We start from the raw sequence: 17,643 nt of genomic DNA, 5'->3' as shown, positions 1-17,643 counted from the left end.
GTTGAGAATCGGCAAGCATGACAGAATTGCAAATGACAACGGAACACGAATTACATGGTTTGCAGTTTTGTCGCTTCGTTGTCACACGTCCAAGGAGCAAATAGCAAAGAAATCGGTACATTCAATTTGATTGGACTTAATACGCGTGCGATTCGTTACACCAGACTCGCAATTCCGTAATTCCGCTCTTGCAGAGGTATTCAATTCGTGTGCTTGATTTTGTTTGCATGAAAATGTATTTCACTTTTTTGGATTTGTGTTTAGTAACAATTTCTCGCTGTCGTCGTCCGCATTCTGGCTTGTTTGCATGGCAGCCAGAGTTTCATTCTGCGGTCTGCGCTCTAATTGCGACTTGGCAATATATCAATGCGCACAGCTAGCTACCTAAATGTATATGCATGTGTGCACATGTATTTAGATACACACGTTTGCATGTTTATATGTATATGTATTAGTAGGTATGCAGGTATCTTTAGGTGGAGCCCTGCTCTAGTCAGCAGCCGTTTTGACATTTGCTTACGCGTTAAAGCTGACAGGTAAAATGGATTTGTTACGGCAATAGAACAAGCAAAAACGCCTTGCTTTCGCTGCGGTCGGGGAAGCTACAACCCAAGAGGGTTGGGGGCAACATCTTTTGTGGTACGTAAATGGGTGACACGTGAAAAGATAACACCCTGCTGCCGGAAAGTTACAGTGCTTTTATACAAAGGAAAAATGAATAAAAGTACTGTTGTGTAAGATAATATCTTGTATTACACGTAGAAATAGCTTATTTAAGACGTATTATTATAAATTTATCATAAAGTTTTGTTTTGTATTTATTCACATTATGCATTGGCTTTAAACTTAGCCCTGTTTTAATAGCGCTTTGCAATAGAATTAAATTATTTATTACTGAGTTTGACAATTTTTAATTTATTTAGCTCACCTAGAAAATTTGGGTCTATAATGTTATTATTATTAAATAATAATTCTCTTTATCCGCAAAACATCCTTATATTTTTAGTTAATTTCGAATAAGTTAAGACCCTGTTTCTCAATCGTATCCTTTAATTTAAGATATCTCTGGGCTAAGTTCTTTTACCTGTTAGGTCAAAGAAATCAAACACATAAGATACAAGAAAAAAGTGGAAAAGCATGAGTCAGAGGTGGATGCGGCACTTGAAAATCGATTTAAAGAGAAATCTCTAGAAGATTGCCCATTTTAGTTGGCAACAAGGCTAAATGGCATTTTATGGGAGAACAGAGCTGAGTGAATCCATTAAAAGGCATTGCAGAACAGAGCCAACAGTAATTATCAATGGCAAAATAATTGAGCGCACACTTATCATGAGCAAGAAGCAATAAAAAATGGAGAGTGGATAATGAAGATAGAGATGGGCGTGGCAGTTGAGGGTGGGTGTTGTCTGTGGCCTCAAAGGAAACGTAGAGCAAGAACTAATTGCGTCCAAGGCAAATCCGCACCAAAAGCACTTTAAATGCTAAGCAGATGCCTATAACACTTGCCTTGGCCTGAATGACTTATTTCAGACTTTAAAGTGTTACCAGACAAATACAATTTCTGAAAATTCTGACTAAATTAATTAAGTAAACAATCCATCAAGGTTATGGCGCGGTCGACTGGACCAAATTAAATTAGGAAAGCGACCAAAAGTCAAAAGGGCCAAGCGGCTTCAGTTCAGCCAAAAAGGTAAGCGAAAATCTCTTAGGCCGTTCAACAATTCGCTTTAGTAGGCGGTCACACAAAGAAACTGAGTATTCGAGGCTAAGGCACAAATGCCCAAAAACACAATTTATACAACATTTTTTTGTTCAACTTTTTTGGCATCTGCTCTCCGCTTACTTCGTATGGGGCTTAAGCTGGAAAATGTTGCCTCCTGTCGGGCAGAACGCAGGCACTTCAAAAGCACTCAATTTGAGGCAAGAAATGTTATTTTAATCAAAATTTTTCCATGCGCACAAATTTCAATACAATGTAAATATAAAAATAAATTAATGCAGATCGAATTTCAGCAAACTCTTTTGCAACGACCTGCCTCGGCTGGATTTTAAATTAATCCTTAAAGATTAAATTAAACTTTTCATATTCTCTGTGGGTTGCCCGAAAGTAAGCATATACTCTTAAAAGCACCCAACACCTTTGTCAAGTAATATAAATATTTTTATTGTCGCACATTTTGAATAGACAAGGAAAACCACTTGGGATCTTAAAATAGCTGAGTCGAATTTGAGTTGTAGAAAAATAACATTAAAAGTCATAACTTTTGTTGAAATAAAAAATGAATATTATTTGCATAGCCCTTAAAGCAGGCAATATATATTTATGCAGGTTTTTTTTTTTTTTTTGGAAATTTACTAACACAATCACAATCGCTGTCTGTGCGCACAGACACGGAGCAATTCATTTTTAATGCTACCCCTTACGACAGCTCAGCGTCGAACCGAGGTTCTGTTCTGGCTCCTGCATTGGCAACAAGCAAACGAGTGCAACTGGCACTGCTAATTGCACTCATTCACACGATGAGCGGCAACAAAGGCGGCCAGAAGTGGCCTCTAACAAAAACAGCAACAACAACAAAACAAGAGTCGAAGAGTCGTCGCCTTGACGGCACGGAAACGGAAGCGTTAGTTGCAAGGATATGTTGCACTAGTGCACAATAGCCGTTCCCCTGCCACTCATCCATTCAGCATACACAATTCACAATTCCCCGCTGCCCTTCGTCCGTCGCCGGTCGCCTGTCTTCCGTCGCCCGTCGACCGTTTCGCGGCCTTTGTTGTCTCTGTGTGCACAGCAATTATGTGCCATTGAAGTTTCATTGTCAGCGCTGCAGATTGCAACTGGAGTCCGTCCGGATTCGACTACTCCGCCTTCTTCTCCGTCTCCATTGACACGCTGTCCGTTTCCGGCGTAATTGTTATGCCAATTTTTAAGAGCGCGCCGCCGCCTGCTTGCCAAATTAAATGAAAATCAAATAAAGCCCAGGACCCAAATACGTAAATGCGGTTGAATTTGCAGCGTTAAATGTTAACAGTCGATTTTGCAACTCAAACACACGCCCATAAAAATATCAACGCGTATTTGCGTGCCTCAGTCTCGGGTGTTAGCTCGAGCTCCAGCTACAGCTTCCGATTCCTTGCTCCCTGCCTATCTACGGGCGATGTCGTTTGGCTTAGACTTACGAGCTTGGGGCGCAAATTGACAATTTCTCTGAAATTGCACAAATACTTATGAGCCCGTGCTCCACTTTTTTATGGCAAATTACACAGCCGCATGTGAGTGTCTATGTGGGCGGCTGTGCATGTGTGTGTGCATGTATGTGTGTGTGTGTGTGTGTGTGTGTGTGTGTGTGTGTGTGTGGTATATGTCGTCATGTAATAAAAACGTTAGGCAGCCTGGGTTACCAGAGGGTTTTATGATTGGTTTTCAGAAAAGGGGCAAGAAAAAAAAAAGAAAGCAGCATAAAATAAATAAAATATAAACTGCGTTATGTTTATGCGCCAAAGAAAAATCCATCAGACATCATCAGCCAGTGCATAATTAAACATTAGACGGCGATAATAAAATGGAAATGATTGAAGATTATTGCTATCAGCGTTTTTATCTCGACAAAGAAGCTGCCATTAGCAAGGGCTTTACTTTAAAAACAAATTTTTATTCTGATTTTTAAGTTTCAATAAAATTAAAAGCAGTTTGATGACTTTGTTACATCTTTTAATAGATAAAAATATAATCAATGGGTTGTACATTTCATGAACAAATATTTATCGACCATAAAAAGTTTTTAGAAGAACGAATTTCTTCTGGGAAGCACGGGTTCTCTGCTGAAATATAAGTAAACATATTTAACCAATATGCTTTACCATTAAGTAAGATAATTTTATTGAAACTAGTTTTGCTTCAATTTGTAATCTAGTGAAACAAAACATTCTAGCTTAGCTTATCCTTCTGGCCTTAAATATGATATCGATCATCAAATTTCTTATAAACTGCGTTCAGCTAACCTTGGCCAGCTAAACAGAATGTGAATGAACCTTGTATAAGGTGAAGGCAAACTTATAAAGCAATTAAAAAGTTTTCTTTTTTCTTTTTGCCGTGTCATGATTTTGATAATTTTTGTTTGCTCTATGAAAAAAGTTTTAGACCGTGCACACGCCTTGGGCAACAAAAATGAAGTTTGAGCAGCAGGTGCAGGACAAATGGATTAGAACATTAGAGCAACATATACTTAAGCCCATGGTGCTTGCCGTAATGACAATCATAATAAGGCTGAGAATGCCTAAAAGTATGCTTAATTTTGTGCAACTTTAGTGCCTTTAAGTTGCAAGAGGCAGCAAAAAAACAGCAGCAGCAGCAACAACAGCAGCATATAAAGGACAACTCACCCCAACTACAAGGCCGGACGCTGTGAAACTTGGCGGCGAACTTTTTCCTTTAAGTGGAACATGCTCTAACAACTTAAGCTGCTATGCAAATAAAAAAAAATATATATATATACATATAGCACACACATACACCTACACACACATTAAGGCACACATCAAATGCTTGCTAAAAGCAAGTCCAAAGTGCCTTTGAGAGAGTCTCAAACAAAATGGCAGCTGCCTCGACAACGGCGTTTGCCGTTTATTTGCGTTTATAATGTGTGAGCTATTAAAATTTTAGAGGCTGTGCCCGTTTCTGTGTGTGTGCGCGTCTGCCGCACTCGAATATGTATTTCTGTTCGGCATTTGTTAGGTTTTCTTTTTTCATTTTTGGCACAGCATAAAATGAAAATTAGCTGATTTCTTTTTAGCAGATGCGGGCGGGTCTCTTAAAGCCCGCAACAGCTGCTGCCGCGCGTTGTAAACATCTTTTTAAGTGAAAGCCGCGCACCATGTTTGCACTTTGCTCGAAATGCTTGTTGCTCAACGCATTCAAATTCATATTTGTGTGCAGTGGGCAGAAATTAACATAAAACGAACGCAAGACGTGCCATTTTATTTGCGTTCTACCATCAACGTTTTGTGTGAATACCCTACAGTACAGTAGTTCGTATAATAATAAGCATAAGCTGCTCAGAATTATGTTTTAAAAGCACATGCGAGCTTTGCATATGATTGAATAAAAGATGTGCTTGTGTAAAAATTACTACACTTGTTTAATTTTGATTTGGCTATATGTAGTTTAAATTAAATTAAATTTAGAGTTTGCAAATTTATACCTTCGCTCTAGTCAGTTCATATTTTCACGTTCAAATTTCTCTTTAAGCCTTACTCACTTTATTAGGCACTTTTTTTTAGCCATTTTCTCTTGGAAAAAGCTACACTCTATAAATTTTTTGCTATGACAAAATTGTTAACATAAACATAAAATATCTCACCTTCAACCTTCATTTAATACAGGGCATCACGCTGTCTACTGGAATTCTCTTTTATTTAATATTATTTTTCTGGCATATTACTATTTTTTTTTTTTTTGCTTTTGGGCCAGATTTTGCTGCAGCTTATTTTTTATGCATATTTTATTATTTTGCCATTGCATGCGTAATTTTATTTGCCGCGCCCTTTTGCAATGTTGTTTTTTTATTTTTTTGTTGCCGCTGTTAGTTCGCTGCACAGCCAGTTCGTGGCAGGCTTGGCGAGTAGAAGTTTTATGGCCATCGCTGTGCCTTTTTTTAAGGTAGTATAAAATTTATGCACGCTACAGAATGGCACTCGTCGCTGTGGTTGTCCTGCCAGTTGTCCTGCCGCCACTGTGGCTGCACCTGTGCCTGTTTGTGTTGCTCTAACAGTTGTCGTTGTTGTTGTTTTTGTTGCTGTATTGCTGTCACGCTACCTTGGCCAGGGCCAGCACAGTAGGCAACATGCCAAATTAAGTGCTCTTGGCTGTGCCGTGCGAGTGGGGTGCGGTGGTAGCTTGCGAATGCCTGCGCCAGAACGCCGCTTAAGTTGTCATGTACATTTTAATTTTCACATGTTATGACATGTTTGCAACGCCACTTGGAAGTTGCCACTGCTGCAGTGCTTTCAACACGGCGATCTAGAACTGTTTTCGTCGCGCAGTGTAATAAATAATAATAAAAGCAAACATAAATATATTATTAATTACTTGGTCCACACACATCCAGGCAGCTATTCGTCAAAACGATTTTTTTGCAAAGCTTAGATACGGCTACACGCAGTAACACATCCTTTTTTTAAACCTGATCAAATCTGAATTAATTATTCAACTAAAATAAAGCAACATATGTATATGTATTTAATCAACTGCATTTATTGCATTTATTGCTTAATCAATTTATTATGCATTTCAAATACAATTACGATCCAAAGACGAACTTTATATAGGTTGACTTCTCTTCAGGCGGTAATAAAAATAGTTGTACGTAGTTTTCCCTGCGTCTTTGGAGCCGAAAAGGCGCCCCACTTCTTGGCCAGGGTCTTTGCAAGTTGTCGCTGTAAAGACGACTTCCTGTTGGTTAGGTTGCCAAGGGCAACGGCTGGATACGGCAACCAAATTGTTTGCCGCAGCTGTTGATAAGTTTTTAATTAAGTTTAAGCGTATTAGCAGGCACTTTAGACGGAAATCTATAAAAGCCACAAGCACTCGGCATTACTTAACCGCTGCTCCACCGAAATTAGAACGCCACCGAATAAAGTACTTAGCTTGAAGTCGCTTGCAGTTTGTAAATAAAAAATAAATTAAGTACAGGCACAACCAGTACCGACAAAAGCGCGGCACGTGTCGGTGTTCGTTCTGCAGCCCAAAGCCCAATCGACTCTTTTCGCATATTTAATACACACACACAACACACACACATTTTTTTTGCATTAAGTAAACACAGCGTATAACAAAAGGCGACGACTATTAACGCCCAATAAAAAATGGAAAAGGGAATGCAGCACAAAAGAAAATATAAAATAAACAATTGCTTATGTCTTCTATGAAATGCCTATTGGCTGCGAACGTCTATTGATTTCCAGAGCTCAAATGAAATTGAAATTATTTTCAATGACAGCAGTTCAAAAGACGTGCCAATGCACAGCACAGACATGGGTCATGGGATCAATAAAACAAAATAAAATAAAATGAAATAAATGTTATTAGAGAGGCAGCCGGAATATTTCCACTTGCTGGCGATCTACAAGGCACAAATCTCAACGATTTGCCGCTGGTTTTACTCAGCATCCGTCTCATTCGGTTCTATTAAATAACATAAAATTCATGACATTTTTAAGATTCACAGACGCACGAACACAGTTCAACTAGCGGTTGCTCTCGACTGTCAAATCATTTTGTGATAAGGATATAACACACGAGCACACAAGGACGCACGCACACATCCAGCCACGCACACTTCCGTGTCCAATGCCCTGAGTCCTGTGTTGTCTGCTGCTGCTTCATAACTGACAAATGAAAATGTCAAAAATGTGTACAAAACTGATGCCAAGGCAGCCAAATGCGAAATGTCTTGTATTTGTACGAGCATAAATTAAATTAGAATTTCTTTCAGCAATTCACAAACGTCCTCAGAGTGTTGCGCAACAGCATCTATATAAGCACAAAGCACAACAAAATATTTTTTGTCTATTTGGGAATTGATTTTTCTTTTCTTTTCCCAAATTTATGCATAGTTAAAGGGCGCCCGTTTATATGCGTTTGTGAAAATTAATTTAATATCAACTATGGACGGCCAATATAAACATGTTTTCTAATATTTTGATACATCTTTTAATTTATACATTTATTTTCAAATAAATTGTTTTCAACGCAAATATGTTTAATCGTATTCTAAAGCAAACTAAATCTCCTTTGCGAGAGATGCAAATTTAGAATAAATAATAAACGAATTTTATTGAGCACAGCGCATTACCAAAATAAAAAAAAAAAAAAAAAATATAATAATAAAATCAATATCTATTTAAATCTTTTCAATTATTAATTAGCATTAAAACAAATTATTTGGCCTTGTTTGCATAACAAGTTATTTGATTTTAAACTCTTTTTCGTGATTTTATAAACGATTTGCTGATTACAATTGTTTCGAAGTGGTTTTTGGTAATTAACATTAGATACGAGAAACCTTGATATAAAATAATCTCTCATTAAATACACAGTTCATGAATTTTTCAGCAGCTTTGCTGCCATAAATAAACCTGACCACGTTTACCTGTTTAGCAGCGAAGAGAATCACAGCTACAATTACAAGCTAAGCGCTAAACATTTGACTAAAAGGCCAAGCCAGCTGCGGCATTGGCAACGACATGGCCAAGATTAATGCCTAGTTATTAATAATGTTGAAAAAACTGAGTTCAGGTGAAAGTCGGTGCCGCTGCCATGGCAAAAGCAAATCAAGTCAATTTGTTGGCCAACAAAATGATGGCATAGCCAAGTATCCATTACGCATTTGCATTGGCGCCAGCCGGCACACGTTTACCATACCAACCATCCAGTTAATCAGTCAGTCAGTCAGTCAGTCAGTCAGTCAATATAGCTTGACTGTTAGTCCGTTGCGCCCGTTGTGGGTGGCTAATGAAGCGCGTGGCTGGCTTGCTGAAATTCTTTGCCTGTGCTCGTGTATCCGCTGGTTCGAATTACACAATTGCTGCGTCTCTTTCGAATAGCTTGTTTTTCGACCGATTTACTTGGCCGGCGACTGGCTGCTTGGCTGCCTAGCTTTTGGCCACTTGCACTTGGCTCAATTTCTAGTGTAATTTATATGTTATTTACCTAAAGTGGCTTTAGTGCAATATGTTGCATGATTTATAGCTGTCATCTTCGTTCGATTGTCTGTGCTCTTGCTTATTTACATTCTGGTTTACGTTGCTTGCCTGTCATTTCCTTTGTCTTTTGGCATTTTAATGTCCTCTGATTAATTTGGACAAATATAAATGTCAGCTTGTTGCTGCTGCTGCTGCTGCTGCCAGGGGCAAAGGTAATTTAATGGCCAGCCTACAGCTGTGCCCTCGCTATACATATATCAAATGGTATAAGGTTCATAATGAGCAGGTAATCAGCACAACGAGAAATAATAAACCCCACAGACACGCATGCACGCGCCTATGGGGATGTGTATTTCTTTCCCTTCAGCATTAACAAAACACGAAATGCAATTAAAGGCAACAAATTGCATGGAATTGGTTTTTACAGCTGTGCGATTTCATTTTCATTTGCTCGTATTTGCATATTGGCGATAGGATATGAATGAGTTTATCCTGTCCATGTTTTTCATTTCACTTTCAAGTTGAAATCAATCCGCCGGATTCATTATGCATAAACATACGAACTCCGAGTGGGCCAAATGAAAGTACATTAATAATCAAGTGCGGGCGATGAAATATTTGCCAACTGCCTGGAAAAGTTATTAAAAATAAATCACCTGAAATAAAGTACATAAATACAAGTGCGTACATTCCTATATACATACGTTCATTCGCACATGTCATGCCACGATAAAAAAATAAAAATTGTAATTATCTGAATATCGGCAAAAATAAAGGATGCTATAGACAGAATTTTATTGAGGATTGCATTGAAATTCAAACAAAAATAACGAAGCTATTTACTTGCAGCCGGATGTACAGGAAAACGCAAAAAAAGAGAAGTATATTGATGAAAGGAGATATTAAAAATTAAAATTGTACTTTTTATTTGTTTACGAGCATTACAAGCAGCTGAAAAGCTATTATTCTATTCTGTTAATAAATATTTGACTTCTTAACTGACAATAATATTGAAAATATAAAGAGTATAATAATATTTAATTTTGCAAACAACATTTAAAAATAACACAATTTTTTTTTTAGTTTTTTACCTAGTGGTAAATTTACAAATTATATTTATTATTAAAATAGATGTAAATCTTTTAACATATATCAAATGAGAAATTACTTAAATCTCTTAAGATACGGAACAGTATTATATAAATAATAAATAGGGTTTTTTTCTACATAATGTGCTCCCTGTAGGGGATTACTAGCCTGTTACTCTGTCTACAGTTTAAAGAGTCGAAATACGACGACTAGAGCTTTCTTCAATATGTTTACTTGTTAAGAGTGGAAATTTTAGTTAGCAATAATGAATTTAATATGGACTTGACATATTTTAAAAGCAAATATTTAAACTTGAGTAAGATGGTTGTAGCTAACCGTTTATTTTGTTTACTTCAATTTACTTGCAGCGCCTAACGAGCAAAGCAGCAGCAGTAAAAGCGACAGCAACAAAAATCTGTACACGTGTCGCATACACAATGCGAAGCATGCGGCAAGGGATCGACGACAGCAGCCGCAGAGACAACGGCAGCAACAACAACAAATGAATTGCGTTATAATTTCATTAAGGACAAAAACCTTTTCAGTCAACGGCAAAACCGTTGAAGGGCTAAGAAGAAAAGGACGAGCGCCTAAGTAGACTAAAGTAGAGTAAAGTAAAGCAAAGCCGCAGGACCCAAGAGGCGACAATAACAAAAGCCTTGCCAACTCACAGGCCCTGCCAAGCAAAAATCAAGCGACTGGCATTTTTATGAAATTAATACAAAAGACGCAGACACAGCAGCGACAGTGGGTGTGGCACTGAGAACAGTTGCGGCAAAAAGGAGCGCCACATCAGCAATGACAGCAGCGACGTGGACACAATGATGAGCACTCGCACTCTGATAATAATGGCGGCCCAGCAGCCGGCTAGCGGGAAGCGCTTTTATTGCCTGACACTCGAGTAGGCAACGTGATTCGTTGCCAGACAAGCCGAGTAGCCGAGAAGCTGAGATCAACTTTATATAACAACGACTGCGCTTAGATGTCGCTAATGATATTTGCGTGACGCGGAAGAGGAACTCTAAAAACGTCACCTTCATTTACTAATTTGACATGCAAACGTGACCAAGTGTCGCACAACCTTCTAAAAATAGGAAAGCCAAGACAAAAAAAAAATAACAAAAAACTCATAAAGCTTAGACAAAGCCAATAGACAAACTGTGTAACACAATGCCACGCCGATTGCAATTACAGCTCCCGTTGCTGCTGCAGCTGCTGCTGGTGCAGTGCATCCTGGCCTGCCCGCCGGATGTTTGTGTATGCAAATGGAAGGGCGGCAAGCAGACGGTTGAGTGCGGCGGACAGCAGCTGTCAAGCCTGCCTGAGGGCATGGATCCGGGCACACAGGTGCTCAATTTTAGCGGCAACGGACTTCAGGTATTGCAGAGCGAGCGTTTCCTGCGTATGGACCTACTCAATCTACAAAAGATCTATTTGTCGCGCAATCAGCTGATACGCATACACGAGAAGGCATTCCGCGGACTGACCAATCTGGTGGAGCTGGATCTGAGCGAGAATGCGTTGCAGCATGTGCCCAGCGAAACGTTCCAAGATTACAGCTCGCTGATGCGCCTCTCGCTCAGCGGCAATCCTATTCGCGAGCTAAAGACTTCAGCCTTTAGGCATTTGTCTTTTCTGACCACCCTGGAGCTATCCAACTGTCAGGTGGAGCGCATCGAGAACGAGGCCTTTGTGGGCATGGACAATCTGGAGTGGCTGCGCCTGGATGGCAATCGCATTGCCTTCATCCAGGGCGCTCATATACTACCCAAATCGTTGCACGGCATCAGTCTGCATAGCAATCGCTGGAACTGCGACTGCCGCCTGCTGGACGTATACGGCTGGCTGGTTAGTCATAATACGCCGTTGGCCGAGGAGCCCAAGTGCATGGAGCCGGCGCGTTTGAAGGGTCAGATAATCAAGGGATTGCAGCGGACACAGCTCGCGTGCCTGCCCGAGGTCAGTCCGCAATCGAGCTACACGGAGGTCAGCGAGGGCCGCAACATGTCCATAACATGTCTGGTGCGCGCCATACCCGAGCCGAAGGTGCTCTGGCTATTCAATGGCCAGGTGATGAGCAACGACAGTCTGCTGGACAATCTGCACATGTACTACTATATAGACGAAAGCGGCGGCAGTGGCGCTGAGGAGAAACGCAGCGAGATCTTCATCTACAATGTGGGTGCCGAGGATAATGGCACCTTCTCTTGCGTGGGCCAAAACATAGCCGGTACCACGTTCAGCAATTATACGCTACGCGTGATCATCAAGGAGCCGCCGGTGGTGAATGAGGTCTCCTTTCCGCGCGACTACATGAACTACATTGTGGCCAGCAGTGCTGGTGGCGGCATCATCTTTGCCGTGCTGCTCTGCACCATTGTGGTCAAGTGCAAGCGTGGCACGGAGCCTGCCAAGCGTAAAAAATGCGACCAGGTGACCAGCATTGCTGGCGCCACCGACTCGACCAATGCCAGCAGCCAGGATACCGGCATGATGAAGTGCGCCTCGATACTCAATGATGGCGATAGCCTAAACGGCGGCGCCGGGCTGCTGCTCAGCGACAATCTGACACCCACCAAGGCCAGCAATGGCACTGCCGGCGGTTCTGCCAATGTCGGCGTTGGCAGCGCTGGCGGCCTCATTCTTGGCGGTCAAATGAAACAAAATCTACTGCTCTATGCCACGCCAAATACTCATTCACATACCCATGCCCAGCAGCATCAACAGCACCAACAGCACCAGCAGCACCAGCAGCAGCAGCAACAGCAGCTGCAGCTCAACGTGAACATAATGAACGCTGCGGCAGCTGCTGCCGGCTCGCCCCCGCTGTTGCTGAGCAACGGCCTGGCTGCCGCCTACTGCTCGCCACCTGCGTCGCTGCGCAACTACCCGGAGAAGAACCCAGATCTGGTCAACGATGCGGAGAGTGTCAAGCACAAGCTGAAGACGGCCGTCTCGCTGGATGGCGCTGCAGACTATGAGACAGCCAGCGACTGTGGGCAGTATGAGGGCTGCTATCAGCTGGCCACGGCCACGCCCCATGCGCATACTATGCTGGGCATGGGTTCACGCTTCGCTGCCGCCATGACGACCCTGCCGCGTGGCATGCAGCTGAAATCGGTGCTGAACTCTGCGTCCGCAGCAGCAGCTGCAGCAGCAGCAGCCACATCGCCACACCAGGTGGATGTACATTTGAATCCGGTTTGCTTTTTGGGCCAGGATGGCTACGCCTACGACTACAGCAGCGCGCACCTGGTCCAACAGGTGGCAGCCGCGCCGCACAACCAACAACAGCAACAACCGCAGCAGAACTTTTACCGCACGCTTCCACATAATCGCGCCCATAAGCAACAGCAGCAGCAGCAGCAACAATTTGCGGCTGCGGCAGCTGCACAAAATGCCAGCCTGCGCTATAGCCTGGAGGCGGAATTTGTACAGCGCGCGCCTCCCGTTGCCTACGAAAAGTATCAGTTACCGAACGTACGCTTTACTGCCGAGGGCTATCCCCAGCAGCATCAGCAGCAGCAGCAGCAACAACAGCAACAGTTGCAGCTGCAGCAGCAATTTCCCTCGCCACCCGAGGGCTACAAGAGCAGCGATCTGCCGTTGCCAGCCTTCCAGCAGTGGCCGAGCTGCCTGCCTGGCTATCATGCACAGCCGTTGCGCTACGGCCATAGCCCATCCCCCACGCCAGCGCTGACAGCAGCAGGAGCAGCTGCGACGCCTGCACCCACGTTGGAGAGCAATGCGGTCAACGGCAGCGCCACCATACCGGAGCTGGACGAGAGCGAAACATCGCCCAGTGGCTCGAATGCGGCCATGGCCGAGACGGACTGTGCTGGCCGCAGCAACAGCAACGGCAACAGCACGGAGTCAGCGGATGCATCTAAGCTAAAGCAGCTGAATGGACCGCTGGCGGACAGTCCGGATGAGGGCTACGTGGGTGATGCGCAGGAAACTAGCGACATTTGACAACGTGGCGCTGCTGCCGGCCAGGATGCTGCCTTAGACGATTCAGTGGCACTGTAAATAGCCGCGCGCTGATGACACACTCACACATGCGCATGCTTAAATAAATTTAGTTTGTGCTCGTATCCGTATCCGTATATTTTCATGCAGTTAGCTCACGACAAACAAACTGATGAAACAACAGTCGCCGAGTTAAAACAAAAGACGAGAACTCAACCCAACCTGAAACTAACTACAACAGCAGAAGAAAACAAAAAGAAGTTAAGCGAACCGAATTAAATATGCCCTTGCAGAATAAACATCAATAATAGAGTATTCCGAATTGACAAAAAGTTTGGTGAATCGCATTAAATATGCGCTTGCCGAATATTCCTTTAAAATTGAGTATTCCGAATTGACAAGTAGCTAAGTGAACCGAATTTAATATGCTCTTACAGAATGAACCTCATATAATAGAGTATTCCGAATTGACAAAAAGTTTAATAAACCTGGAATGAGAATGAGCCCTTGGAATAGGGTACACCGAGATGGTAGACATTTGCTGCTGTTTGCCTGAAAAGTTAGCCCGATAAATTATTTAAAGTCCAATTTTTTTCTCTTTTACTTTAAAATATATTTTAAAAAATATTTCGATAGTCAAAATAATTTATTTTGTATAGAAACTGATCAAGGTTCAATTAGTAACTCATTTGTTTAGAAAGTTCAATGCCCTATAGAAAGAACTTGAAAGGAAAAGTTAATGGTATTGTATATATACCTTGTGACCCCATGGTTAATATTTTTGTTGGCAAACTTTTTGCGCAAGTTGCTTGTCCCCGCTGCAAGGGTATAACAAAAGGGCAGAGGCGACCTAACCTAATAAAGCCGAAAAACAAAGACGCGACGCTAAACAAAAGGCTCCGGCTCCAGCCCCGGCTCTAGCCCCGGCTCTGACTTCAGCTTTGGCAGTTGTTATTGTTGTGCTTGTTGTTGTTGTTGTTGTTGTTAGGACAGACTCCTGCTTCTGTACCGTGCCGCCCGGCCGTCCAGCTATGGCTATGCGTGCCTCGAGTGGCAAGCTGGCAGCATTTTATTTCCGTTGATGTAATTGAAAAAGTTTTTCATTTAATATAAACTTTTCAGCGTCTTGCCCGGGCTCTCAAGCCATAAAAAAGGGCCGCGCAAAATGTTCCTTTTTAAAAGAAACCAGCAAAGCAAAAGAAATGCTAGGCCTATACCTACTATTGTTGTGTTGTGTTGTGTGTGCCTGTGTTTGTATGAGTTTGTTGTGGGTTTGTTTGCTTGCCGATTGAGTTGCTTTTGGCGGCGTTGTTGGCTGACAATTGACTTGCCTGTGCCCACATGTCACATGTTACAACCGCCCCAGCCCGCTCCACTCGCAGCCCCAATGCAGTGGCAACTCGTCTGCGCACTCCAGACTCAAGTGTCTCGTGTGTTGTTGCCATGACGACACCTGCTTGGTGACACAAAGGATTTCAAACCTGGACCGAACTGGGAATGAGCTCAAGTGGCCTACACGGTGCTGTTGAATCCTAGCCAGAAGGCGGATGCCGTGTAGCTGAAGTGCCAAGTGTTCCGGCCAAATCGCGAGTGGCATTAAGGGTTTCCTTTTGTATTGTGCTCTAGTTTATGAAATTTTAATTTGGGCCACAGCAGCACCAAGCTGTATTTAAATTATTTATTGTATTTGTTTTTGTCCTAAGTAAAGACATTGACACACATTTTCCTCAGGTTTTTTTTTTGACTAGCTTTAAGGCAACTCTCACAAAACAAACAAATTCTCGGACAAGTCTTATATCAATTCGAAAAGGCGCTTGCCACACAGAGCACAGGTATTTCCGGGTAACAGAGCAGTAGATATCGTAAATAAGTAGCCGTAAAATAAAATACAAATTTAAGAACAAACTGCTTAATTTTAACAAATAACATAATGTTTAAACAATGTAAGTTCATGTAGTTACAGCAAGTGTTAAAAATGGCAAAGGGAATGATTCAAGCGGAAAGTGACGAACAACTTTTAAAAAATTTTCATATATTCTAAAAATAAAACGTACATAGAATTATTTTAACTGATTTAAATATTATATAGTTTTGAAACGCGTTCTTAATAATATTTTAGCTGCATTTGTTCAAATTTAATTTAAAATAATTTAAAACATTTTTATTGACAACATTTGCAGAATCAAAACAATAACGTTCTGTCCGAAAATAAGTATATTAACAGGTTTAAATGTTTTTCATTATCCAAATACGTTTCAAAATGTTTTTGGGGTAAATTACAAATTGAGTTTTCATTACAATACAAGTCTTCATGCAATTTTCTAAATATTCTGTGTAAATATAATATTTCAAGATTGAAACTAATAACGATGAAGGTGAAAAGTTGAGCAAAAGGAAAGCAAATTTCATATGTTGTAAGAACTAAAACGAATAGCAATAGAAAAATTAAAAAAAAAAAACTGCAGAAAACTGTTGAAATACAGAAGCAATCATTTAAGCACACTATTAAATATTGTACATGAAATAAATATAGTAAATCATTAGATGTAAACCTTGTTCACAGACACACACAAACACACACTCACACAGAAGCTCACACACATACTCACACACACACGCACACTTACTGTTGCTATATACGCAAATGATTTAGTTTTAATTTCACCAAGTGAGTTAGTTGGCAAAATGCACCGAAAATTAAACTGAAAATCCGGATAACAAGAACATACTGCAAAAAAAAATTAAAAATAGCATAGAAAACTGTAACTAATATACACAGAAAAACAAATATTTAAGAATGAATTTGCAGGCAAGTGCGAAAATAAAAACTTTTAAAAAAATAGGTGGATAATTATAAGTATGATTATTTTAGGTGTATAAATAAAAATAACACATTAAGCTAGTGTTAGGTAATGGAAAACGTTTATAAATAAATAAATATGAAACGCCATAAATGGCAACAAAATATTTCAACAACAATGAGAATTAATTATTGAGAGAGAACACATAAAACAACACACAAAGAAACACACTTAAACACAAACGCATACACAAATTAAGCTAAAAATTAATTTTCTAAGTTAAATTAATAATAAATTTAAAAGAAGCAAATTGTAAAAAGCATTAAGAACAAATGAAACCAAATAAAAACGCATTAAACTGAAGAATTTAATAAAAATGAAATAATGCATTATTAATTACAGAGCGCTAAATATGCTAATATCTGCTAAGTTTCATTGTTAAATCGAAGCTGCAGCCTTATTTATTCGGTTTCCTGCGGTTTAAATGCAGCTAAAAAATGTTGAAAAAATTCTAATGGCGCATGACGGTGAAAATGCAAACGAAAAGTCAAGTAGGCGAGCAAAAAGTGAAATGAACCGTGGAAAAGTGCGGACAAGAAAAGCTGCAATAGTGATTTGTGGATCTCATCAAGAGATTGAGAAGGAGGGAGAGAGAGAGAATAATTTAAAGAAAAATTTTTGACTATTACGAATCAATGTAAGGCTGGTCACAACTATATGTTAAAATTTTGAAGAAACAGTTAATCACGGAGAGAGGGTAGATTTAGTTTTGTGCTTAGCGACATTTTATTTTATGTATAGTTAATAGCTAAAATATATATAGCTGTTAATATAGTTTATATAAATACTGTCTCCAGCAGGAATATTTCCGTAGACTTAGTTACATTCAGGTATCTGGAAAACTGGAGGTGCATTACACATGAGCCAAACAAGATATTTAATGCATTAGCAGAGGTGTAATAAATATAGATTTGTACAACAATTTAATACTCTAAATGCACATACAAATTGATAGTGGTTTCTAAAGAGAATCTCTAAGCAGCACTAAATCTGTATATATGGGACAGATGCACAGTTAAGA

General features: G+C 40.6%; 1 protein-coding gene across 1 annotated transcript in view; it reads left to right on the top strand.

Annotated features, from left to right (window-relative positions):
- The window catches only part of kek2 (kekkon 2), a 50,908-nt gene extending 33,968 nt beyond the window's left edge, over nucleotides 1-16,940 (top strand). The window contains exon 4 of the mRNA XM_002051593.4: nucleotides 10,161-16,940. Coding sequence (XP_002051629.1) covers nucleotides 10,963-13,764 — 2,802 coding nt within the window. The 5' untranslated portion in view covers nucleotides 10,161-10,962 and the 3' untranslated portion in view covers nucleotides 13,765-16,940. The remainder of the gene's footprint in view (nucleotides 1-10,160) is intronic.
- The last annotated feature ends 703 nt before the right edge of the window (nucleotides 16,941-17,643 follow it).

This window comes from Drosophila virilis, chromosome 4 (genome assembly GCF_030788295.1).
Source record: "Drosophila virilis strain 15010-1051.87 chromosome 4, Dvir_AGI_RSII-ME, whole genome shotgun sequence".
In the NCBI taxonomy this organism is placed as follows: Eukaryota; Metazoa; Arthropoda; class Insecta; order Diptera; family Drosophilidae; genus Drosophila; species Drosophila virilis.
This window is presented reverse-complemented; position numbering and strand designations above follow the sequence as displayed.